Below are 26,288 nucleotides of genomic sequence, written 5' to 3'. Positions count from 1 at the left end.
CTTCCCCAGGGAGTACAGGGGGATGGGAAATGGGGGTCACAGTCAACCCATAACAGCTCCTCAACTCTTTCCTTCCAGTGCTTTTTCCTCACAGTTTCCCTGTTCTGGTGTGGGTCCCTTCATGGGCCACAGTCCTTAATGAACTGCTCCCGTGTGAGCCCTTGCCACAGGCTGCAGTCCAGGAATTATTAACCTGGTTTAGCACGGGGTCCTCCATGGGCTTTTAATGTGGGTGTCTGCTCCACCATGGTCCTTCACGGGCTGCAGGGAAGTACCTGCTCCAGTGTAGTTTCTCTGTGAGCTGCAGGGGTATTTCTGCTCTGGTCCCTGGAACACCCCCTTGCACTGTTCCTTCTCTCACCCTCTGCTGTTTTCTTTTCCACACGCCCCACCCCCCCTTCTCACCTGCCTGTGCATTTTTGCCCATTCTTAAATACAAAGAAACACCATTTTGGCTGTGGGGTTCAGCTGTCCCTGCAGTTGATCAGTTGGAGCACTGGCCATGCAGAGACTCTCAGCAGAGACTGCTAGCACCTTGCCATGTAAATTCAGTGCAGTACAGAAATGGATTATTTAGTTCAGTCCCAAACGAACTTTGATTTCTTTTTTTACTTACAGGATGAATACAACAACCACACTGGACTTGATCTAGATGGCAGAATAATAGCAAAAATTAAAAGCCCCAATGAAGAAGATAAAGAGATCCCGCAGTTTCAGGGAAAAGTCAGTACAGTAGAGTTTCCATTGGAGAGTGGATCAGCTGAAATTGTAAGTATGACTGAAATACACAGCTCCATGGACAGTGTGTCTAATGAGGCTTATTTTCCTGCAGTTCTAAAGTTATCTTACACCTCATTGTATTCTGTGGAGATTTAGTTTATACTGTAGCTTTACCTTAGAAATAAGTAGATAAATAAGTTCTTCTCTGTTTGGTTGCTGATTTTCAGAAAACCTGAAGGAAGAACATTCTTTAAACTGTTTATCCTTGCCAAGTGAGGGAAGTGTACAGGTACTTTCAGCTAGGGACCAGGACATTGAAGAAGGTCCAGGAAAATATTTTCTTCATTTGAATTTCACATGAAAATTAACCAATTTGTAGTTAAAGCATTAATATTACTGGTATTTTACATTTTTATTTATAATACACTCACACTGAAATATCTGAAGATCATTTAGACTGACTTCTTCATATATTTATAACTAAATTTTGCCAGGCTCTCTTTACGTTTTGTCTAAGTAGTGGGCCTATATATACTTTGTAGAAAGACATCCTACACTCATTTGAAGAAGATGAAATTATCATTTCTCTTTATACTTTGTTTCACTCATTAATGCACTTGGCTTTTAAAAATGCTTTATTTTGTTTTGAATCTCTGGCATCATGCATACTCTGAAAGTACTGTATCACATCACTGCAGTCACTTTTTCTTCAAGAAATACAGATTGAATTTGAAAATCTGTAAGTTGTATCAGTCACAGTTGCTATTAAATATGATACAAAGACACAATGTAAAATGTGCACATGCACAAAACCAGGAACTGTTTAAAACACACCAAAGAAAATCCAGCTGAATGTGGAGTTTCTTCTGAGTGGAACTGTCACAGTCTCCCTCTTAAAAGCCTACACAGAATGTCAGTCAATAGTATTTCTGTTGTGAAACAGTTGATTTTTATTTTCAACTTGAAATATCATATAAGAATGGCAGAGCAAAATTATATCCCTACTTCATTTGGTTAAGATATATTTTAAAAGTGTGACATCTACAGAATTCTTCTAGTTAGAAGATGTACTAAAGGAGTATCCAACTTTTTAAGGACATTTTCTCAGCCTCCTTTTCTAACTTGCTCTTTGGAATCAGCTTTATGACAGACCAGCATCTGTGTGTGCCAAGTGGAGACAGACACTGCATAGCAATCAAAACAAATTCTCCAAATACATCTTGGAAATCGCCAGGAGACTCCAGTAGAATCCTAAAATCTACAGATCCTACATAGAAACTTCTTAATACATTTTATTCAGTACATGACTGCTTTTATGGAGCTACATATGTGAAGCTGAATGACACAGCATAAGCTATTCTCTGTCAATAATAGTCAAGGACAGAAACATCTAGTTAACATGGCCAGGTGTTATTAATCTGCCGAATTCTGATCTACTCTAATCCATACAGAAAAGTGACAAAATATGTATGAGAAACAAGCTAGTAAAATAAAATGCAGAGACTTGAATAGAGGTATCACATAAAACTAATATACTGATTGATTTAAAGTACACTCTTGGGTTTCTCTGGTTTCCCTACCATGTTTCAGGAGTAATAAATTAACTGGTTTGTGAACACATTTTTCCCCAGTCAGGTGTGTTTAAGAAAATATGCAATAGTATAGTGAAAGGATCAGCTAAAAGCACTGGTCTAACAAAACATTCTGCAAACATTGCATTTACACCTGTGGTAACAAAGTGTAAATTGAACACCTTTATATGGCTAATAATAACCCCATATATAGCCTGTGACAGTTCAGATAAAATTACTGGATAATTTCTAAGACTCCTTGCTAATGCAGAAATAATTTTTTGTTGTTGTTTATCTCCACATAGTAGTAACCTGCTGTTGCATAATTGTTGCCTAAATTCTCCAGTCTTCCATCAGTGACCAAACTAACCTGTGTAATGGAAAGGGGAGTGTGTGGAGTTTTGTGGTGTTTGGGGAGGTTGTTTGTTTGGCTTGTTTTGTCCTTCCCCCCCACTCCATTTCTTTTCCTTTTTTGTAAGCAGATGGGAATTTTTTTCTACTTAGATATTCCTGGTTTGGTGGGAGGTGGGGGGTTTTGCATGCTTCTTCCTTTTTATTACTATGATCTAAAGAGATCCTGCTGCTTTTGACAGTAACTTGTGTTCCCTAGTCATTCATGGGGACTAATTGCATTTCAGTGAACCCAGTATTTCTTCCCCTCTTCAGGCAGTTTTCAGGCATCTGGCTTATACTGATTTCACTGATTTCAGACTATTCGCAAAACCTATGTAGAAAGGATTTGTTGATTGTGATGTACTGTTCTTTTCATGTGACTTGTAATGGGGAGGGGAAGGGACATTCTTGTGTTCTTCAAGTATTTTAAAATTGTTCCATCTTGTTTATAAAGACAGTTGTGTGCAATTACCACAAATAATGAAAGTGATAATCTGACATGTTTACACTTAATCACAAGTACAGGAATACTAAACTTGTTTAATGAAGAAAAATGTTTAGATTTTGGTTAGCATATATTTTCTAAGGAAAAGATATTTCCACTACAGACTTCTCCTGATAAAATGTAGCTGCAATATTTTTGAAAGCCATGAAGACTATCTTTGAAGGTTATATATCTATCTCTTCTTTTAGGCTGCAACCACCTCTCTCTTGATTTGGCCAGTTGAGTAGCAATTTCTACATGTTAAAGGTGGAAACAGTATGAGTTTTATTATAAGCATTATTCATTTTATGCATGATACCTTTCCCAAAGTAACAGCACATTTAGATATTACCTTTACTAATTTTATTTCTGTTTACCTTTATGGTTTTATAGTATTTCTCAAGTTTATAAAGAAAAGTGAAGGATTTTGTATGTCTTTTCAATAAGGAACTGATTAGAAATTAAATGTTTATGGTAATGTTTGGACATATAATGTTCATTCATTTGGGATCTGCTGTCTACTTCCATAGTAACAGCAGTAATTTTAACTAAGCACTGGGAATAGCTTGTTTTCCCTTCTCTGTGTTTGTGCATTGGGTCTTCCTTTTTAATGATCTGTTTACATTTCACATACTGAATGAAGTATACCTGAGGATATCTTGCTTATGAGACAGTGCAGAAGATATTTTTTCTGAGCATATGTCTCTGAAATAAAATACATAGCAAAAATAATAAGACTTTTTAAACAGGTAAAGTTACCATCTTAATTCTAAAATAATAAAAGAGCTTCATCTTTGTATTTTACTTTTGTTTAATTGTTATAAAAGGCATTTCCAAGCCAATACTTAAAATTGTAGTAATTCGTAAAATGTAGTAATCATGTGTTATGTAACTTAAAAGATTTAGTATTTGAAGAATGTTTGTTTTGTGTGTAATCTTAAGCATGGGCATAAATTTACATTTGTTTGTTTATTTTCATAGAATTTAGTGCTGGCTGAAGACAGTCCTGGAAGAGATAGCACTGAATATATTCTTATCTTTGAGCCACATCTGCCAGCTTTGAAAAAACGTTTGGAACCATACTGTCTCTCATTTATGTTTTACAATGGTATGTTTCACTGCTCTAAAATACTTGCTTTTCTGTAGAATCAGCTATTTTTAGATGCATAATAAGTTTTCAGAACTACATAATAATTAAATAGATTTTTGCTAATGCTTAAACCAATTAAGTATGTTACTGTATTTTCTTCTGAAGGTGTATGTGCTTATTCCTGTAGATTCCAAGAAGCAGCAGCTGATGGCAACACTGACCAGGGAGAAAGACCAGTTATCTAAGTCCATAGATCTTTACAGAAAGATGTTTGATACTACAAATCAGCTCATAGCTGAAATTAAATGTAAGTTCAATCAAATATGTAAATAATTTTTCTGTGAATTAAACTTCTGTCATAATGATTTTGAGAATATTGCGTAGGGGAGAAAAATCAAGATTGAAATCATGAGATAGTAATTAGAGGGTAGCAGAAAGGGGTGTATATCTGGCAGGGAAGCATCTAATTACTTGCATGTAGGTACATGCAGACCTATAAAGGGTCTTGATTAGAGGTAGAATGTCTTATGCCAGAATTATCAAAAGGAGATAAGAAATATTGAAGTTGGTGTTCTTTTTATCCATGACTGCCTTTTACACCCACCTTTGCATGCTCATACATCTGGAAATTCAACAATTGCCTAAAAACAATTTGAGGACAATGAGCTATAGATCATCCTCTTGTAAAAAGTTAGTCTTATGTTTTCAGAATGTTACTTTTCCCCCTCATGTTTGACCCTGTGTACATTATTCAGAAGTGTTGTGTTATTGTTTATGTTCTTTAGCAAATGTAATCTTTTATGAAGTTCTGTTAAACTACAGAGTAGTGTGAGGGCACTGATTTATGGGAATGTGAGAAATGAAGGAAATGTTTCCTTTGTTTTTTTTTCCCTGTTTGAGTCATCCTGCCTGCTGATTAAAAGGTTTGTTTTAATAATTGCATTTTGAATTTTTATTTTAAACAATCACCAAGTGTAAATTAAGCAGACTGACATAGAAAATGCTGCTGTTTCTTGTAATTTTAATACTGCATATTTCCATTATGAGTGGGAAATCCTGAATTCCAGTGTGAAAGGGATAAAATTTTTGTTTCACAGTGCAGCATTTATGTACTCTATGTGCTTACTTTATGCTTAAGTAAAATTTTCAGATATAAACACATTTTGAATAGAGGGTAGAAAGCAACTTACCTGTTTGTTTTTGAAATTAGTTCAGATATTAGAGCTGAGGAAATAGTGTCCAGAAATTGGTGTCCCATAACAGGCAAAGAAAGTACTGCTAACCACTGCTCTTCTCTTCTGTCTTGTCATTTCTCCTGCTGGAGAACCATTTACAATGATAATTGAGGTTGAAAACTAAAACCAGCTGATGTTTTCAGACTGATATAAGGTCTAGGCCCCTTTGCTTCTTGAAGCTAAAGTCGTGGCATCTGCTGAAGTTGTTTAGAAACTAGACAAAAGATGTTTGTGGAAAAATTCTGATATTCTGTGCTGAAATTAAGTAGATAGGGTCAGTTGCAGCTAGCATAATTCTGAAAAGTTGTAAGAAATTCTGTAAGTGTTCCATTGCTTTCTATCATTTCTTCACTTTCTTCTGATTTTGATTCAGGTCAGGTTAAAGAAGCTGAAACAAGAGAAGCTTTCCTGAAGAATGAACTGAAAAAGCACCAAATTGAATTACCACAGGCAAACACAGTATGACTTATTTCTTACTAAACTCCATTAACATCTCTAAAATTGATATCAATAATATATCAATACTAATATTGCCGAATCACACCTGTTACCAAAACAATGAAAATTTAAACTGTAGGAAAATTTGTGGATTGATGTCAAACTTAGGATTTTTTTATTTTTTTTTTTATTTTTCTGTTACTGTGAAGTTCTTTTAAAAAAACTGCTAAAGAACTAATAAAAACCTTCTCTTTTATATCCTGGTCATGTTTCTGCTAAGGTTACCAGTGTTACTGGTACTGCTAGATGTTACAGCAGGTTTTTGGAGGCTGGTCAATATATGTTGGATGTATTCTGGCATAAGTAAGCCAAAGAAAAAGACTTTTTTTTCAGAGAATCAGAGAATTGCATATTTTACTGCCAAAGTTCATGTAAAAATAAGTTTGGAAGTATTCAGAGCAATGTACCCAATGCTAATTTCCCTTAAAGATCCAATTATATTTAAAAGAAACTGTTTAAAGGCTTTTGAACTACCAACATTTGGGGGGGAAAACCTACTATATAAACAATTATCTATGTAAACAATTACCATTAGATCAAATAAGACCAAGTTATAGTCATTAATCACAAATCAGTGGAATTAAATTGCAGTCACAGTACTGAAGTTCCCGCTGCTGGCTAAATTTTTCAAACTTGGACCTTTTCTCCTTCTGAAATGGTTTCTTTTTGTATATTCATGATTGTCCTTTCCTGCTGTTTTAAACTTCCTTCACTTTTGTTTCTAATTAAGCTCTGATAGTTTTTTGTGAAATGCTCCTTGAAGTCCTTAAAGGAAAAAAAGGAGTAATTAAAAAGTTTGGTCACAATTGCTGTGAGGATTCCCTTTGCTCTTCTCTGGTATTGTGCACAGTAGTCCCTTATACATTAAAAGTCTGTTTCAGGTCATTGAATATTTATTTTTAGAAAGTTGATTGATGACAAATAACTACTTCTGCTGCTCAATACATGCTGAGCATGTACATGCTTGGTACATGCCTGCTAATTTTAAATTTTCATTCTCAGATTCAGTATGTGGATTCTCTTCTTAAAAAAAAGATGTTAGAACAAGAAGGAGTAATGAAGCAGCCAAGGAGAACTTGTACCCTCCCAAACTATCCAAAAGGCAACCAGGATATTCTAGGCAAGGTGAGTTTTCTCTCAGGGAGCCTTCTAATGAGTTCTGCTGGTTCCAGAAAACTGTAGCGATGAAAAATTATCCAATGACCAGCTCCCCTAACAGAGGCATCAACAGAGGTATTAAATGTCAGTCTGAAGTTGCAGGATTATTGTGATTGCTATGAAAAGGGGATGTGGTCTTGGTTTCTGTTTTGACTGCGGTAATTTCTGTGGTACAGATCGCGCATTTAGCTCAAATAGAGGATAATGAAGCAGCAAAAGTTATCTCTTGGCACCTGGCAAGTGACATGGACTGTGTAGTCACATTGACCACGGAAGCTGCTCGTTCTATCTTCGATGAAACTCAAGGTCGACAACAAGTGTTACCTCTTGATTCGATTTACAAGAAGACGCTTCCAGATTGGAGCAGGTAGAGAAAAAACAATGGAAGTTCTGCATTTGTATTAAATACTTCTTCAACTCTTTTTCCTTGTCTAATTTGATTTTTAAACTTCAATTAAAGATTCGAAGTATAAAATTTCTAGGTTCATTATTATAGCAACAGTAATGTCACTTAGAAGTGTTAGCTGAAATCTCAGCTTTATTCTGTGTGATGTTCTGTATTAAATAAGGTGTTTCTACTAAAAAATAATCTTTTTTTTTTTCTTCCATGTCTACATGTTTTCTAAAGCAGGAATTTATTCTAAAGAATTATAGTGCTTCTAATCAGAATATAACTTTCAAAAACCCAGTTTCAAAATACATTCCTAAAATCATCTGTAGTAATAGGAATTCATTTTGTATTTCAGTTGCCTGAAAAATAAAGAAAAACACAGCATTTCTGCTCTTGAAAATAATTTGCTTATGAAGATGACTTCTGATATAATAAGAATGCACTTTAGAAAAGATCTGATGTATAAATGTATTTATAATATTCAAATTCTCAGTTTTCATAATACAGTCCATTAAAACTTTTCCATAAAAGTTTTTGGCATATGAATTTGTTGGAAATAATGTTTTATAACAAATCAGTGTTTTACTAAAACATCTTAAATATAACTGGCATTTCAGATAATGGTGGGATCATTTACCTAATGTGGAAGTGTTAAAATGCATTCAATTCAGTTGGAGATTCCTGACTAGAATAAGGACAAATTGCTTTCTTCTTTTCTTCTCCCTCACCCTCCCCTTTCTTTTACCAGACCTTTACCTCACTTGAGAAATGGAAGAACCTTCTTCAGACCTATTGGAAATCCTGTATTTGCCAGAGATCTGTTAACATTTCCAGATAACATAGAGCATTGTCAAACAGGTAAATGTTAAGACTGGAATCATTAATAACTTCTTTATTTTAAATAATGAAATATGGAAACATCACAAATTATAATCCCTTCAATAATCTTCACTGATACATTTGCAAATACCAGTGTACATTCCTCCTGAGCTCTACTGTAAAAATAAGAGGACGTTAGCATTAATTATTTTTAAACAAAAGTTGTGAAAATTTCAACAATGACCACTTTCTTCTGCTTGTTGTCTTACTTCCATTTTCTCTACTTAGATGTATGGCAGGTTTTTTCTTTTTTAAATTCCTGCAGCATTATCTTATTCCCAAGCTCTTTAGAGCAGGAACTGACCATTACAAGATTAATTTTATAATCTAACATTACAGAAGTTACTCCTTTTGTTGTTAGGCTTTGTTTCCAGTTCTGTTCCTCTCAGAAATGTGTAATTCATGGATTTAAGTACATGCCGACTGAACTGTACATGACTGTGTATGTTATGCTTAAAGAGTTGTAAGAAATCTTTCAATTTTTATATAGATTTCAGTTTAGAAAACTATCATCCTCTCGCTCTATCTGCTCCTTGGAGTCTATAGTTACTTCAGGAAGTTTTGCAGTTTATTTCATGACTTCCCACTATTGAAGTATTCCTCTCTACTGTTAATAAAGAACAATTTTTAATCCTGTGCATTTTCAGAAAGTTACATATTGACAGACTTTTAACTATAAATTCTTCTTCATGTCCATTGTGGAAATTGAAAAACCCCATTGCTTGACATATCTCATGCATGACTACATTGTTAGATTTTGGATGGAACAGACTTTTATTGGCAGGAAAGTCTTAAGCTCAGTTGGCTCATTGGCTTGTGAATGTTTTTTTCTTTGATAAACCATTGAATATGAAGAAACATATTAAGAAACTGAGAATAAAATTCAACTTTCCAGGAAGATTTTTTAAAAGTTATCATTTATATAATTGCATGAGATTTGGGATTTTATTATGTGTATCTTGATAAATATAAAGTATCAAGAAAGTGTTTTATTGGAAAATACACTCAATTATGCCAAAAGGCAATTAAACATACTATTTTTTTCTTTATGGATTTTCTGATGAAAGCAGAAGATTGCGTATCCATCTCAACCACAGAAGAATTTTGTGGAAACAAAAATTATTTACATGCTATTTCCCTTGCACTTATCTTAGAAAAATGTAATAATGATGCCTCAGAATTGACTTTTCAAGTTATTTTGCTCCAGAGAAATTTCATAGTTCAAAAATTTATATTTTTCAGTGTTTGGTATGCTCTTGGGTGATACTATCATAATAGATAACTTGGATGCTGCCAACCACTACAGAAAAGAGGTATGTTTCAATTTTTCTTTAAATTTTATGATACAGATATATTTCAGAGCTACATATTTAATACATTAAAAACAGAGTAATTGCCAAGTTTAGTGCTGTGTTAGCTGTGTGTTTACTTGTCTGTGGGTCTCAAAGCACTTAACAGTGAATGAAATCTCTATTATTGGCACTGACAAAATTACCTCCATGCAACAAATTCCATTATGTGAATGTTGCCATGGCACATGGGACTGTGTTTCTAAAGATAAGCGTCTTCAGTTTTGCTGTTATTGTTAAACACAAGTTCTTCTGTACTTTCCTAGTCACTCTATGTGTAATAAAACACAGGAGCCTAAGACACATGATGAAATTTCAGATCCACTTGACTGACAACTTGATGTGAAACTTAACTACATCTCTTTGGGACCTGTTTTATATAGGTTTAATGGTACATGTTCTAGCAGGCAAGAGTCTCTGAGGAAGTCCTGATGCTGAGCACTTTTCCTTTCAGTTTATGAGTTTGCTAGAATCAAAATTATGATTGAGAATAAGAGCGTAGAACTGTACTGATTGTCACTGCTTCCTAATACATGTTGATAATCAGCTTTTTCTAGGTATAGATCTAAGTTTTGCCTTCAGAATTGTGGTAATATGTGAGAACACACACCCAAAAATACTGGTCTTTGTAATTATTGACAACACTCCTTAATTTTAATATATGTATTCTATTGCATGAAAGCAAACTTACGACATAATTTCATAAAATACGTTTTCATTAGGGAACAAACTTGCATTGCAATTGAAAAATGTAAAGATTCACAACAGCATTGCTGAAAACTTAGATTTTCTGTGGAGTTACTAATTTATTATCAATTTTTATATGTATGCAGGTTGTAAAAATTACACACTGCCCTACCTTGCTGACTAGGGAAGGAGACAGGATTCGCAGCAATGGAAAATTTGGAGGCCTGCAGAATAAAGCTCCTCCAATGGACAAACTCAGAGGAATGGTATTTGGAGCACCAATGCCTAAACTTTACTCTACTTTCTCTGGACAGATAGGTGGGTTAATGAAGTCATAAAATTACAAAACTTAGAAAATTACATTGCTTGTCTATGTTTTTTGTTCTCTGATGTAATACAGAAAGGAAAACTTCAATTATTTTAAAGTTATTTTAAGAAGTAGAAGCTGTACAGTGTTCTGTTTATAAATTTGCCTTTTCTTGAAAGCTTTATAGCTATTACATTTCCTAAAAAAAAAAGTAATAATGAGATAATCCTCTTTTTTCTTAGTCTTATGAAAGAAGGAGTATAAGCAGCAATAATCATTTGAACAGCAGCATGATAAGCTTGAGCTGGTTGAATCCCAGTGTCACTGAAAAACAAGTTATAGGTTTTTACAAGTTATAGGTTTTTCTACTCTGGAAACACCATAATCAAAGTAATCACCATCTTATGTGCAAGTGAGCTCTATGAAACAGTAGCAGAAAAGTTCCTGTTCTCAAGAGAGACTATCTCATAAGCTGCCCTATTTCCTGTGGGATCACTTCTGTTTCTTTATATGCTTGGATTTTCATTTCAGAATAAAGGTTAGAAATTAAACTAGAAGATGCAGTTTCTGACATGTAACAACTGACCTGACTGATGGGTAAAACACTAAAAAGTCTTACAAGTAAGATTGTTCTTAAATACTTAATTTTAACAAAAAGGACATGAATGCTATCCATGACAGTGCAATGAAGAGGTGTGGGGAGAGAGCACATGTACCTACCAAAGTAGCCATATATATGAGCAAACTACTTAGCACTGACCAATTGAGTAAGGAAAAAAAAAATAGGGACTAAAAAGACCTTTTCTCAACATTTTAGTAAAAATATATTATGTGTAGGAAAAACACAGTAAGCATGTCAATCAGACTAAAATACACTGGATTTAGCACACTTTCTGTCTATCAGAAATTCAATTTTCAATTTTCAACAATTTTCAGTTGTTGAACTCAATTATTACCCAATACAAATTACATTGGAATTTTCTATAATTTAGTACTGGAGCAATGATGTAGAAGAAAAGAGCATGTTTTAATTTCACTTTAGATACTAGACATTTAAAGGAAAATCATAGTAAAATTCCATTTAAAGGACAGCATCTCATTACACAGGGCTTGTTTTGAACTTAATTTTACACTTAGCATTACTTCTGACATGCTCTTTTTCAATGTTTGTAGGATAAAAGTTTCTTAATGTGTTGTTACACTGGCAAGGTACTTGTAAAATAAGCTGTACTAAGAATTTGCAGTGCCTTTTGTCAGTCTGCAACAGCTCTCTGAGAGCTTTCAGCCCATGGCAAACTTAAGGTCATTTAGTGTTAGTTAAGTTTTGTGCAAGATGCCTCATACTCACCTCAAAGTAAAATGAATGAATCCAGGCTAACGTGCTTGAACCCCTCCTTTATTACTTGACATATTTATTCAATGCCTGGATGTGGAAAAAATTTTTGTCTCATATGTTTAAAGAGGAAAAAGATTGTCAACAAAAAACCCTTTATTTGTCTGAGTCTGCTTGATTAGATTTCCATAGTGGGACACAGTGAAGCTCAGTAAATGTTCACTTGGTCCACAAGGTGGAATACAATTCAAGTCAGTAATACAAGCTTCTGCTTTGTAGCACTGGAAACACAATATGCTACAAGCACCTAATGAATGTCATTAGAGGTAGAGAATTTCACTTGGAGCACACAGGTAACAAGATGTGTACAGTGATACCAGTTTCCCACATAATTTTCAGAGCTTGCAGGTCATCTAAGATACGGACTCAAAAAGAGGAGTCAAAATATTGGATATGTTTTGATTTTTTTTTTATAGTCATTTTAGGAACAGCCATAAATCCACTATAAGGTTGGATTGTTCTTGAGTAGTGTTTTTGAAAGATATGTTTTCTTGTGGATTTATACATTGCCTAGGTTGTATTGGTAGCATTTCAAATCAAAATGGTCACTTACTTATTGTTTTGTGGCTTATCATTCTATTCCTCAATTAGATCTTCTTCAGCAATACCGTGCAGCAGTGATTAAACTTGATAATGTGAATAAGGACCTTGATTTGCATTTGCAGTCACTGAACACTCCAGAAATGCAAAAGAAAAAACAGGAACTTGCTGAACAAGAGAAAAGCCTCAAGCTAGTAAAACAAAAATTGGGTATGTTATTGTATTACAATTTTGGTGTCCTATAAGAGGAGAACAGTTAACTGCAACCAGATGTATTCTGCTCTTACAAAATAAGAAGTTCCAACTATGAATGAAAATTGTTCACATTAATTAATAGCTTAGAGATGTCACATATTAAGGAAAGAATAGAAAAACTGTATGTAGTAGTATGATGCTGTGGGTATTGCCTAGAGCAGCACTGTCCTCTATTATGTTCAGATAATAAGAATGTGGTCAGTCTGTTTTGTGAACATGAAACTATAATCTCACTAATAAGGGATTATATAACTATTAGTGTGGCTGGCCCCGTGCTACAGAACATTGGCATGCTTTTTGAAATAACTGTGTACTAAAGAGCTGAATTGCTTTTGCTAAGGAAACGCAATCAAAACATTGTGCTATAAAAAGAAACACCCCGAAGTCTGCAAGGATTGCCTGAGTTAAAAATTTTTTATATCAATATCAAATAATATTTAAAAAATCAACATTTACTCTGCAACAGTTATAAAAAAAGCAAATAGTTTTAACTGTCATCTTTGAACTCTGTTTCAGAGATAAGTTAACCATAAAATTTATGACATTTCCAAAGTCTTACTTCAAAGGTTTAACTCTATTGTTATTGAGCCCATTTATAACCAGCAGGTTTAATTTTTCCGTTATTGATTCTTACTTGCAACTTTTTCATAGGTATGACTCCTGCTTTATCAGATAAAGGTGCTGAATCATTACTTCAGCCTATGATGTTAGATATAACTGACACTCCCATTCCTCCCAAAAGAATGCGAAGAGACACAGCAAAAAAATTGTATAGGTAAGTATTTTCTGAATCTAGTCATTATTTTCCCAGAATCTGAATTTAAAACAAAAACTAGTTTATTCTGGATTTTTTTTTTAAATTCATATTTGTATCCAATAAACAACAATTAATAGAGTTTGCATAAAGCTGATTTTCAAGATAATTTTTAATTTCTTTAAAGTTTCTGCTTCTATTTAAGCCTCATATAAAGATTTGCTTACTAATTCTAATTCTGCTTCTCTTTATGAACTGATTGATTGGCATCTTTGTGCATCACATTCCCCATATTTTGTGATATATTCCACACTGTTACATGCAGAACTATTTGAGATGGCTTGGTCTGTAAACTCTTTTAAGGTCTGCTGTCAAATACTGGATAGGTGAACACAGAAATATTTATTCTTATGGAATAGAATCATTCTTACGTATTTTTTCTAAGTAGCTGTCTGAGGTGAGCTGGTGGAAAAGTGTTTAACACAGTTATCTCTTTACCCATGTATCTGTTCTCAGTCCCTTTGTGTTGCTGAGAGTTTGAACACACATACACAAAAATTTAGGAAATCTGTATCTTTAAGGTGACATGTAACTGACTGCCATTTTTCATGTCTCTCCTCATGACTATAAACTATCATTGTCTTTGCTGAACTATGGTCATTTTTCTAAGATTATTTAAATCTTACACAGTAGTATCCTGTGAATCTCAGAACAAGTGTTCACTGTATTACTATGTCTCTATTTTTTATACTTGTTAGTTTTTTAATTCTTATCTACATATAGAACTAAAGTGGTTATGTAGTTAAACTATCTAATATTAGCCTGATGATGTTCTTCATTTTAACAAAATAAATACAATACTAAGAAGCTGCGTACAAATATGGGGTTTATATTGTTGATACTTGCAGGAGCTCTATGCTACATACTATATATATATATAAAGGAAAAGCTTTGTTTATAAGCCACTGTGCTATGTTTTGTTTAGCTCAGAAGAATGGATCTTCTCTTCTGCACACCAGCAGCAACAGCAAGTACTGCACATGGCCCCTTCAGAACTTAATGGAACTCCACGAAAAAGAAAGGCATAGACTGATCAGATTTGCTGGGAAAAGCTGTGTATTGAAAATGTGAATACATTCAGTTAAAGGAAATACTCATGTGGTATTACCATTACTCTGAAGATTTTTATACTGATAGAAGATATAAATGTATTTCAGTTAGTAGGAACAAAAGTTTAAGTATTTAACATTGATAGCCCAATTTTTGTATAGTTAATTTTCATTTCTAAAAGCTTTCAGAGTTTTTATGTTCGTGTGTGAAAAAGAAGTTTAAAATATATTCTTTTTTATTTATGAAAAAAATGATCTTTTCAATAAAACTGCTTCTGTACAAAGTACTGACATTACAACCACTTGTGTTGAATAGACTGTGTCATGAAATGAGATTTTAATTTTAAAAGCATCCCAAGCTGTCTTGAGGAAGATAGTCCAAGGTCACCTTTAGTGATCTGCATCGCAAAGTTTTTAGTGACGAACAGAGCAGAAAAAGAACACGCATGATTAAAGGTGAAATTTCAGCCAGGGTCAGAGCAAGCAGCTGGAAACAGAGTTGATTGAAAGAAAGGGGAGGGCAAGAGTAGGAAGCTAACTGGGAAAGTATAAAACTATTAGTTGAAGCCCTGTGAATAACGTAGGAGTGTTCAGGGGTGTGGATGTCACATCTGCCTCAAAGAATTTCTGCCTAGGGGTGAGTGTTGACACCAAATCTGCTGATCTGTACTCTCAGCAACATGCATTTTATATATAAACTCCTTTTTTTGAAAAAGGACTTTAAACTTAAAAAGACATGGTAGCCTTCTGCTAGAAGTTTTAAAATGCAGATCACTGGTGCACATCTCTTTAACAGTTCTAAAAAAATTAAATTTCTCCAAATAACGAGAAATAAAGCAGTGCAACTTGTGCTTGAAAGCTTTCCAGAGCTTCTTGTTTTAAAGATGGGTTAAACATGAAATAGTCCTACTCTAAAGAAAAGTAATATATATTTAAGTATAACATGTTAAACACCAGCAAGAAACTAAGCTAGTCCTATCTCAGCCCTTTTTCCTGTTCTTTCTCTCTAAATTTAGACACCAAGACTTGAATCAGGCAGCCATCATGAAGGGTTTGCTATGTAATAATTTGTCCCACCAAACCAAATTACTCCATAGTACTTCTTTTAAATGCATTTATTTTAATTCTGATATCTGGCTAGCGTCAGCCTCCACCCTCTGGATAACCTTGAATCTTACTGGATTAAATATATATTTGAGCAGAAATGTTTCCTTTTGGAATTCATCTCTTGCCTTTGGTAGTCAGTGTAGGCACTACTAGCGTCATGTGATGTATCTCCCTGGTGGAAGAGGCAAACAGAAAATTAAAGATGGTTTCCAGTGTTGTGCAATAGCTATCAGATATTCCAGGAAATTTCACCAGGGAGCTTTCAGTATTTTCCAGCAGAGTGATGGCAAGTTATTACAATGCAAGTTACTGCTTTGAAAAGCTGTTGAGGGCAGCTGATTTGGTCATGACAACAAATTGGAGCTCTGAAGGTAAGTGTCAATTTTTTTCCTTTATCCACTCTTTACACTCTAACACAGCAGGGACCTCAGCCGTGCTGGGCAGTGTGTGTTGTCCTCACTGATTTAGTGAGGGGCTGGTGGAAATCCAAGCAGAAAACTGGGGGAAAGTGGTTGTGGTTTTGGTCTGGGCCTTCTCTTTGACTAGCACTTAGGGATGCTCAGACTGCCTGTCAGGTGAGTGGGAATGGATACTCCATGGAACCCAGTGAGGTGGGTTGGATGACAAGTTCTTTCTGCTAAACCACACTTGCAGTGTTACAGCCCTGCCATCAGTATCGTGGCCCTGACTCTACATCACCAGTACTTCTCTAGCCATGTATCTCATCTGGGACTTCCTTGGCCTCCTCCAGGGCCAAAGTCCCTTGTCAGCCAGAGCTGCAGTTCAGGGAAAGAGAAGTGAGAGAGAAGGAGGAAAGGATGATGCCATGGGGAGCAAAAGGGAGGCAGGAAATTGCTGCAGGATACTGCTGTGTTATTGCTACAGCAGTAGCCTGGATGAAAAACACATGCATTCCAAATATCCATTGAGACATTGTGAGACTGTTGCAGTGTAATTACTGGAAGTTTTCTGCTGAAGCCTCCAGAGTAGGTGCATATTTGATTGAGTTAGCTTTATATTGCTATCCTGAACTCCATTTCTTCTAAGCCTTTGAAGAGATACGCAGTCACAATTGGTGAATGGTTCATACTTCAGTTGGTCACAATGGGAAAAGAGAGAGGTGAGTTGCTTGCTTTTTAACAGCAAAGGTCTCAGCTGTTCTGTTGGATGATGATCGTACATTGGTGGGGTTGCAGTAGTGTCATTTTGTGGATATTTAATAAAGCATTATTAAGGAACTGTCATTAAAACATTATCTGCCTTTATGCACCAACATTTTCTCCCAATAAATTCTACTCCCAAATTGTTCAGTTCAGGTTTTGTTTTTTTAATATTTAGGAAACAAAGCCCATAAAGTTGCATTTCATGATCACACAGCAAGGATAGGCAACCATCACAGCAAATGATCTGCAGCAAATTCCTTTTCATTTGCCAGAATGCAGTACACCATAGGAGAAGCCCAAATCACTTTTAATATTTTCTTTTCTAAAAGTCAATTTGCTTATTATCTCGGAACTAGAACATGTCTTACTGATGGTAGCAGTACCAGTATCAGTAAAAAGCAGCTGTTTCTCCTTTCTGCCTGTGACTGGACAGTGTGTATCCAGGGATTTTGGCATTCCTGCCACACCAGATCATCTCCCCACAGGAGCACGCATCATTTCAGGTTCGTAAACAATATGGACATGTGTATGTGCATGCACATGCCAAGTTATATATGTACATGTGCACATATAGTTCCTCTAGTCTGTATTTCCATAGACAAGCTCTTCCACACCTACTGTGACTGTGAAAAAATTCCGAGAGCTACTGTGTTGACTGGATATGCTTTAGCTGCTCCTATCCCCTCTCTCTGTGGCATGTCTTCTCCACTGTGAAATGGTTCTAAGAGCAGAGCAGCCCTGGCTTTAGCAAAGAATACTGCCTTTGAAAAAAGGTGTGCATGTAAATTAATTGAATTCAATTTCATTTTAAGCCAGCCTATATATAAAACTAAGGAAAAATTTCAGTTATTAGAGGCAAAAAAAAATGAAATAGCACTTTCAATTTGTAAATACATAAATTGCACAAATTTCACAATATATGTTAATGGATTCTTAAAACTCTCACTAGCTTTGATAGGACTCAGAATTTATGAGGGCTTTCAAGAAATGCCCACTCATTATTTTGAGGAGTGAGAATTAGTAGTTAAATAATATAGTTGCTCTTTATGACTACACTATTTAGGCCTTGTTTCAAAAAACTGAAAATATTTTATACAATAGCAGAACTCTTTGTTTCACAGTCTTACCTAGGAACAAATGATGAAAGATTTTTTTTTTTTTCTTCTTGAAACACAGCCCAAGAATCTTTATCTAAATCATATAGTATTCACTATTCTTAGAAAATGAGTGTTACTTTCTAGTTACTCAAAAGATATTTAGTGGGCTCTCATTTCTTATTATTCACTCCCTCTTTATCCTTCATCCTCTAACTGTGGTAAATCAATTAAACCATATCATTTCAGTCAAGGCTAATTTCAATAACAGAAAAATTACTTTATTTTCCCCCAGTGTAGTTAAGAGCCATATTTGAAAAATACAGCTAACTGCAGCAACTTCTGATTCATCATATTTCAACAACAACAACAAAAAAGTAGATTAAAAAGTAACTGAATAAAAACTGAGCTATTGAATTGAAAGTTGCTGCTGCTTTGTTAAATGGAAAATGGGAAAGATCCCAAAAAATGAAAAGTTAACTTTCCCCAGTAAACTGCTAGTGAAAACAAATGTTTCATATTAAATACAGCTCCTGCTTTTAGCATGTTCTTCTAAATAAAATATAGTAGAAAAATGAAACGTCAATGTCATAAGTAGCTAAAGGGAGATAAAGTAAGTAAGTTAAAAAGTAAGAAAAGGGAAAGATTGACTGTCATGTTTCTGCCCTGTCTTACTTTCAAGAGCCTGTATTTGTAACTAAGGGTCTCTTAGCATGTGCATGCTCCTGTGTGGAGGTATGCTATTAACCTAAACTGACTCTGAAGATACAGATCAAAGGTTCAGCTCTGCTCAAACTGGAAGAGCTGGTTGAGCAAGAGGAAGATTCATGACAGCCTGAGGAATGCAGTGAAAATAATTCTTCTGAAACAATGGAGGAGTCCATGCTACAAGTTGCTCAAGAGTTTCTTTTCTTTAGCTGAGTGCTGGGGCAATTCTAGGACAGAGACTGTCCTATGAAAAGTAAGAAGGGATGGTTATAAGTCCTCTTAATACTAAGGACTTCTGGCAGAAGCAGTCATGAGAGTAGATGCATGCCAGAGCTAACTCAGCAGTGATGGGAAATCAAAGCAGAACTGCTGAGGTGGAAGCACACTGAGGGCTGGGTCACACATGAGAGGCCTCACATGCTGAAATTGAGCCTGCTTCTGTTGCCAGTGGTAATTTTGGCAAATAAATAGCTTATAGAGAGCTGCCTTCAGCATAGCAACTTTATTTTGCATCATTCTTACCTGAACTGACCTGAGGCATACAACACAGCTGGTGGAGTCAAACTGCTGCAGCAGCACAGTAAAAATGGGACCAGTGAGATCAGCTAGTGAGTTATGGTGTGTTGCAATGTGGTGTTATATAGACATGTGCAAGCTTGCAACTAATGTCCTTCACTGGCATTTTAACCACTGTTTCAAAGTTTGTAAGTACATTCTGAGTGGAGAGCCTTTGGATGCCAAAGGCAGTTTGTTGTCATGCAGAGCTTGAAAGGAAAAAGTCCCTCTGAAAGTGGGTGGTTAGACCAAGACTGACTTATCCAGTTGGTCCCTGGGTGGAGATTATATCTACCTCCAGAACTGAGCCCCTTTAGGAGTCCATGTCAGAGTATCTGAACTGCACGAGATCTGATCATTCTTGTCCTCCTTTCCCTGGAAACAAACATTGGGAGGTCAGCCACAGTGCTGGCAGAGCGTTGTACACTGCTCAAAGCCAAAACAGTCTTTACTTCTTCCTCTTAACCATTCCTGGAATAAGCTTGTGATGCTCCTAGAGTCTCTCTACCCTACTACTCTTTGATAACCCTCCTGCCAAGATAAAGAAGATTCAAAGATAATCAAGAGTCCCCAGAAAAGTCCAAATGGAGGAGCGTGGGGTAGGGAAGGGGGAAGTGTGGAAGCAATAGGAGCACAAGGAATCAGACACCTTTGGCTTTGAAATTTGGGTCTGAAGTTTCACATCTCCCAAAAGGACACCTGATCATTTCCTTGGCCTCTGTTTTTGGATGCTTCCAAGACTGAAGCAGCTTGGGATTAGACATGAAGGAGCCATGGAGGCTACTGGTGCATGACTTGAGAGCCCCCAAAAGACTCAGAAGCGTGGTAAGAGTTCCCTACAGTTGGATGCTGATTACACAGGGAAGATGAGCAGAAAAATGGAAACTTAAAATAGAATACCAGGTAAGTATGCAAGGAGTAGCAGGATTGCTGACCCATCTATCAGGAGAGATGGACACATCTATCAAAATAAGAGGGAGAGATTTATGGCAGATTTATGGATGGTCTCACCAGTGTGACTCCTAAAGTCTATTTATTTTCACACTGATAGGTAGGCATGGATTCAGGATTCTGGTGAATATGCATTACAAAACACCTTTGCAGTGGACTTGAAACTTATGCCAAATACCCTGTTCCAAAAGATTTTATGGGTCACTTTTTCTCACCATTATGATCAGGTAACTTCCCTGGGTTGGCAAAAGGTCACATAAACAGAATAAACTTTATAAAAAAAGCTTTGGTGGTAAAATAAACTTTTTCTTGTGGGAAAGAAAGCACTCTGAATGTTTTAGATTTTGTATCATCCTTGTGAGGTATTCTGTGGTTCCCAGAGCCCTCTAATTCCCAATTACTCAACCACCCACCAAATCACAGCGTGGGAACATGTGTTCTAGGCTATGTTAGGCCTGACTCATTTTTTTATGTTAATATTTCTAAAGTATTAATGTTTTCTAGAAAAATAAGTTGGATATACACAGATACACTTCATAAGCTTTACATATAAAATGCCAAAATTCTGGAGAATAGTTGCTCCTTATGTACACTGATTCTTAAATGCCATAAATGCATTTTAAATGTTTGTGTTGATTTTTTTTTTCCCTGAACTGCTCTAGTTTCTCTTATCTTAGAATTGTAATATATACCACTTCTGGTGTTAAGAAAGATTGGAAACATTATTTTAACCAAATGTGTTGAAGTGCAAATAACACGTGAACTTTTGAACTCTCCTGCATTCTCTGAGGATCTGGAGGGGTCTCTGCCAGGCTTGGAGAAAGAGCTGAACATGGATGCTTTTGTTTGAATTTTGGCAAATAGAATTATCTGGAATTAGCATTGTTTATTCAGATTCCAGCTTATCACTTCAAACTAGACTTCTCTTTAATAAGAGTTAGTCATTTTCTCTTATGAAGGTTTCCTGTATGTAAGAAGGTAACAGTGACCCTGTGTCAAATGCATGATAGCATTATCAAAATAGAGGAATTTGGGGTCAAAGAGTTTGCTGGTTAGCTCTGTTGCCAAGACTGACTGTTCCAGATCCTTATAAAGACATGCTGACACATCTGTGTGATGTGTCAAGGACCTGATGATATGGAACTTTTTCCATAACACCACTTCAAATGCGAGCCTTTCCTTTGTTGAAAAACTCTACTGTGTGTGCAGAGATTGTATGCAAAAAATAATGACAAATATGCCACCTTGGGGGGGGGCGGGGGTGTGGTGGAAAGGAGAGGGGACAAGAACTGGAAAGAAATTCAGGCTCTTTTTCCTGAGTTGGAGAAGCACAAAGCATTCAGTGCTCTCCATAAAAATGTAAATTTTTGCACTACATTTATAATACAGTTAGAACTACGGGAATCAGAAAGTATATTAATTGTCATCTGATTCTCTTGTTCTCAGTTTTCAGATGTTTCAAAATCAGCTTTTAAGTCTGCTCTGTCTTTGGAATGTATTTGCCACAGTTTTTGTGGACACTAACTGTATATCTGTCTCCAGTCTTTCCAGCTCTTCTGATTCCTGGGAAAGAGGGAAATTTTTTGAGAATATTCCTCAGGTTTTAGGCAATGCCAGTTATTGCTCTTGGAATACTTAGACAAAGCGACTACACAGAGACATACAGAAGTAGTCAAATCCTGTTCAAATTTTCACTTAGGTGAAAAATAAATAATGCCATCTCAGAATCCATAACATATAGAACTTTCATCTGTATTATTTCCCATCAGCTTACCTTTTCAAAAACAACTGTCTTCTCTATATATTACATATGTTTAGTAAAGATTAAGAAAGATTTGTGAGTAGTAAATGTAGGCTTCTTCTCAAAAGAAAAAGGAAAAACAGACTATCTAGTATGAAAAAGAGAGCTATCAGATTATCTTTGCTAAAGGATCTGAAACTCTTTGAAGATGAAATGTTGGATGTCACTTCATAAGGTTTTTTTTTTCCTTCCTAACATTCAGGTTAAGTCAGCTGGTATAAATTTCTCTAGGATGTAAAATGAAGATGATTAAATCAGATTCACTGCTGTAGGCAGAGAAGCAGTAGACTTCTGTGCAAGGTGCTGGCTATTTCGTACTGCTGGAAATGAAGCCACTGAATTTCCACCCTCCTAACACAACATTGTGGCTCTTTCAGTATCCATTTGTGTACATGATGGTGACGGCAAGTAAATTTGATCTGCTTATGACTGACTGTTAGAGCAGCAAAATCTAACTGCTTTGGCTGGTATAACTCTCATTTAATAACCCACACTGAAAGTTAAGTTTTGATAACCAAATGCTTTCCCCCTTTGTTTAATATACCAGAAAAAGATCCAAGGTTCCAATAATGACTAGAGAGCAGCTGCATATGGGTCTTATCTTTTTTAACAGTCTGATCCTCTACTACACTGGATAAAAGTCTTACTCATAGGCAGAAGCCATCATTCATTTAAATGTGTATGACTCTGGCTGCTTCAAACATCTGTGTTTGTAGCAGCAGTGGGAACCTGCAGAGGTTCCCACTTCAAAAGGCCCAAGCCAACCTTGTCCTTAACAGCAGTGAGGTTTTGCTTTTGCTGTCACAGTATAAAATGTTTTGTAACCACTTTTTGCCAATTGAAAAACAGGACCGGACTCTAGAGACAGTCTGTAGAAAAGGATTGTCTTGTTCCCACCCCTGGATGTGTGTCCAACCTATGTTGCAATGTTTGGCTGTGGACTTCTGCTTTTTTTTTTTCCTTTTTTTTTCCCTTTTTTTGTTTTTTTTTTTGTTTTTTTGTTTTTTTTGTTTACCGCCTGAGAACAAAAGAGTATATCCATGCAAAGGATCTAGGCTTGACTTTTAAGCTAGCTCCTCACATTTAATCACCAAAGCCTGGAAAAAAATTATCAACACTTACATGTTTCAGAAGAGTTTTGCAAGTCACCAAGAAATGAGTCAGGCATGAAGTGCTGTCTGTAGGTTCAGGGGGTGACTGAAATACAAATACCCAGTTACCACAGACAGAATTGAGGGGAAAGAGGGAGTTTCACACCAGTAACTCAGTCCAGATACATGACCCTCACCAGAGAAAGCTTGCATGGAAAATGAAATAAAGTAACTGTAAAGCAAGGTTGATGAAAAAGTGAGGAACTCTGATTCCATAACTGGATAAAGAATCTAAAAAATAAATAAATAAATTAAAGTAATTTTGCCTTCTGATATGCCACATAGCAAATAGTGCTTTAAGGTAATCAGTGCTGTCAATTCCAGAAGACTGCTGAAAGTCAGAAGCAGTTGGACAAAGACAGTGAATTACTGCAAATCTCTAACAATAAAAAAATAAATCAGGAGACTGGCTTATAAGTCAGATTTGAAAAAGATACCATTATATGTGCTTTCCTTTTTGTTTCTGAGTCTGTAGGATGTGTTTGAGTCATATTTTCAAATTGCTCTCTGCAAAGGAATGCCAGAACTAACTTGCTCTTGCAATACAATCTGAAGTGCTCAAATCACTCTGGAATTCCAGGAACTGGAACTTAAATGAAAAAGCAAAATGTAGATACTGCAATACTAAAAAAAATGTAAGGACAAATGAAGCAGAGTAGATAGAGAAATTATTTTTTCTGCCTCAGTTTTTAAAGAGAACACTGATGTAACAAAATATATCCCGTAATCTAACAATGATAAGTCATTCCTTCTCCATCGAGATTTCACTGTTGTAACTTGTAAAGTCCATTGAACTGAGCAGACCTCTCCAGGAATAAAGGTCTTGGGAGCATTCCCATTTTTTCAAGGGAAAAAGGACAACTCATGCATGAGGCAGTGAAGTTTTGGCTGTCTCAGGATACACTCAGTGAAGTGGCTCTTTGTGAGTTTTCTAAATCTCTCCAGTTATGCACAGCTGATATTTCTAGACATTTGGCTTAATGTTTCTGCTCTGGATATGGATGTCTTCTCTGTGAAGGAGAACTGTCCCCATAATTTGTGTTAATCCTCAACAGTACACTATTTGCAGTGAAATTAGAGAATAATTTGCTGTGGCTTCCCTGATCTCCAATTAGGAAATGTCCTACTGTGCTTCAGGCAATTTATTTTCCCCTAACACAGTTTAAAAATATGTCTACAGTCACAGCTTCTGTGATATTATTTCTCTATCAATGACAAACTTCAGGGAACAGTAGGAATGAACTGGTGAGATTTACTAATTGAATGTTTGCCTTGAAGTGGCCTGCTGCTGGTAACGCTGGAAAACTGTTCAAACTGAATGTGTAGACTGACAAGAAGCAAGGCAGCTTCTTAAAGATTGTCCTGTTTCCCCAAAATCAAAACTAAAAGGAGCAAAATAGTAGCCAATGTATTTCTAAACAACAATGACAAATATAAGCTCTTCATTTCTTTCAGAAAGAGAAACACAAACATAAGAAAAGGCCAAAAAACCCCTTGCTCCTTTTCTGCTTTCTTCCCACTCCCTCCCCCTCCATCCTAACCTCAGTTTACTGTGGGTGCTGTTATTACTGGAATACAGGGATTTTCATGTGTCACAGTGTAACCACTTCCCAAATTAAAATAGGCTATCTCAGCACATGCATAATAACCTGTATCTACAGACCTTTTTCTGGCTTTAACACTGTTGATGTAACTGGAGTGGCAAAATTCCCTGTAGAGATGAGGCCTCAGCACAAAGCTTGAGACTGTAACACTGAAGACAAAGGAGCTCTGATTTTGTTCATGTTCCCTAGCATCACTGACAGGTACCTATAAAACAGCAGGATTCTTTCCTTAGTAATTTCTCATCCCTGAGCAGTAATGACTCCACTATGTTCTTCTGTAAATGGCTAAAGGGAAGAAAGAGAAAAGCCCAGCACCAACAGGAGCAGAGAGTACCAGCAATTCCTGACAGAGTTCATCCTAAAGTTTAGATATAATTTTAACTCATAAAAAAATATTTTAAATAACATTCTACAAACCTGAAATTCTGCGCTTGTTAAAGCCAATGCTGTAAATAATGCCAGATGCCCTGAACTGAGTCCATGACTGAGTTCATTCTTGAACATATGTTCCTATATATATAAATTCTTCATATCTTATGTTCAAAACCATGAGTTCATTTTACCACTACTGCATACAGACTTGTCCAGTGGAAGCATTACTGTCATTTGATCCACCAGTTCTGAGTCCCCCACACAGGGAGCACACCAGCAACGTTCATCTTTTAACTTCTCCCTCAACCATCATCCCTGTAGCCACTGCTCTTCCAAGACAATATAAAACCACACCCTCTTTTGGCAACAGATACTTCCTTTTAGCAATAAAAGACAAATGAAAGAGGATACAAGTCCATGGTTGATCAAGAACACTCATCTGTACAGCCTGCAGCAGGAAGGATGCTGAAGTGTAAGATGTGTCTAAAAGAATCAGAGGAAATGGTGTCACCATCCTCACTAGGAGGTTTTGATCTCAGGTGGGAAAAAGGAAATTCAAGACTAATCTGGACTCATTTCATAGACAACTTAAGGATACTGCTGAAACCTCTGAGATGTTCTAAATCCTAAATATTTACCAATTTACATGAACACTCAGTTAACTGAAGGATATTATGATAAAGAATGGAAATATCACGGTGAGTGAATTTAAATACATATTTAAATACTCCTCACTGTGTACCAATTGTAACTAATTACATGGCTACTGCTCATTTGGAGGCATGTATTTAAACCTACCCAGTTTCTCCCAGTACTGGAAAGAAAAAATTAACAAGACTGTGGAAAACATTTCTGTACTTTCCTGTACTCCAAGGACTTTAAACCAGCACATCTGAAAACAGAATATTTGATGTTTTTAAATAAACTATTGATTCTTGCCTGAGATTTTCCAGATGAGGTGACAGAATG

At 35.9% G+C, this 26,288-nt stretch overlaps 1 protein-coding gene across 3 annotated transcripts in view; it reads left to right on the top strand.

Annotated features, from left to right (window-relative positions):
* SMCHD1 (structural maintenance of chromosomes flexible hinge domain containing 1) overlaps window positions 1-15,126 on the top strand; it is a 64,868-nt gene extending 49,742 nt beyond the window's left edge. For 2 of the 3 annotated variants that reach the window (XM_015619133.2, XM_015619134.3), the window contains 12 exons: window positions 619-768; window positions 4,150-4,276; window positions 4,446-4,565; window positions 5,867-5,952; window positions 6,994-7,116; window positions 7,326-7,516; window positions 8,289-8,398; window positions 9,662-9,732; window positions 10,602-10,773; window positions 12,747-12,905; window positions 13,602-13,725; window positions 14,690-15,126. In XM_015619133.2, the coding sequence (XP_015474619.1) occupies window positions 619-768; window positions 4,150-4,276; window positions 4,446-4,565; window positions 5,867-5,952; window positions 6,994-7,116; window positions 7,326-7,516; window positions 8,289-8,398; window positions 9,662-9,732; window positions 10,602-10,773; window positions 12,747-12,905; window positions 13,602-13,725; window positions 14,690-14,792 (1,536 nt within the window). In that variant the 3' untranslated portion in view covers window positions 14,793-15,126. Of the gene's footprint in view, window positions 1-618; window positions 769-4,149; window positions 4,277-4,423; window positions 4,566-5,866; window positions 5,953-6,993; window positions 7,117-7,325; window positions 7,517-8,288; window positions 8,399-9,661; window positions 9,733-10,601; window positions 10,774-12,746; window positions 12,906-13,601; window positions 13,726-14,689 lie in introns of those variants that run through there. The other variant, XR_004496065.1, reaches the window with a different exon arrangement.
* The last annotated feature ends 11,162 nt before the right edge of the window (window positions 15,127-26,288 follow it).

The sequence above is a fragment of the Parus major genome, chromosome 2, assembly GCF_001522545.3.
Source record: "Parus major isolate Abel chromosome 2, Parus_major1.1, whole genome shotgun sequence".
Classification (NCBI taxonomy): Eukaryota; Metazoa; Chordata; class Aves; order Passeriformes; family Paridae; genus Parus; species Parus major.
This window is presented reverse-complemented; position numbering and strand designations above follow the sequence as displayed.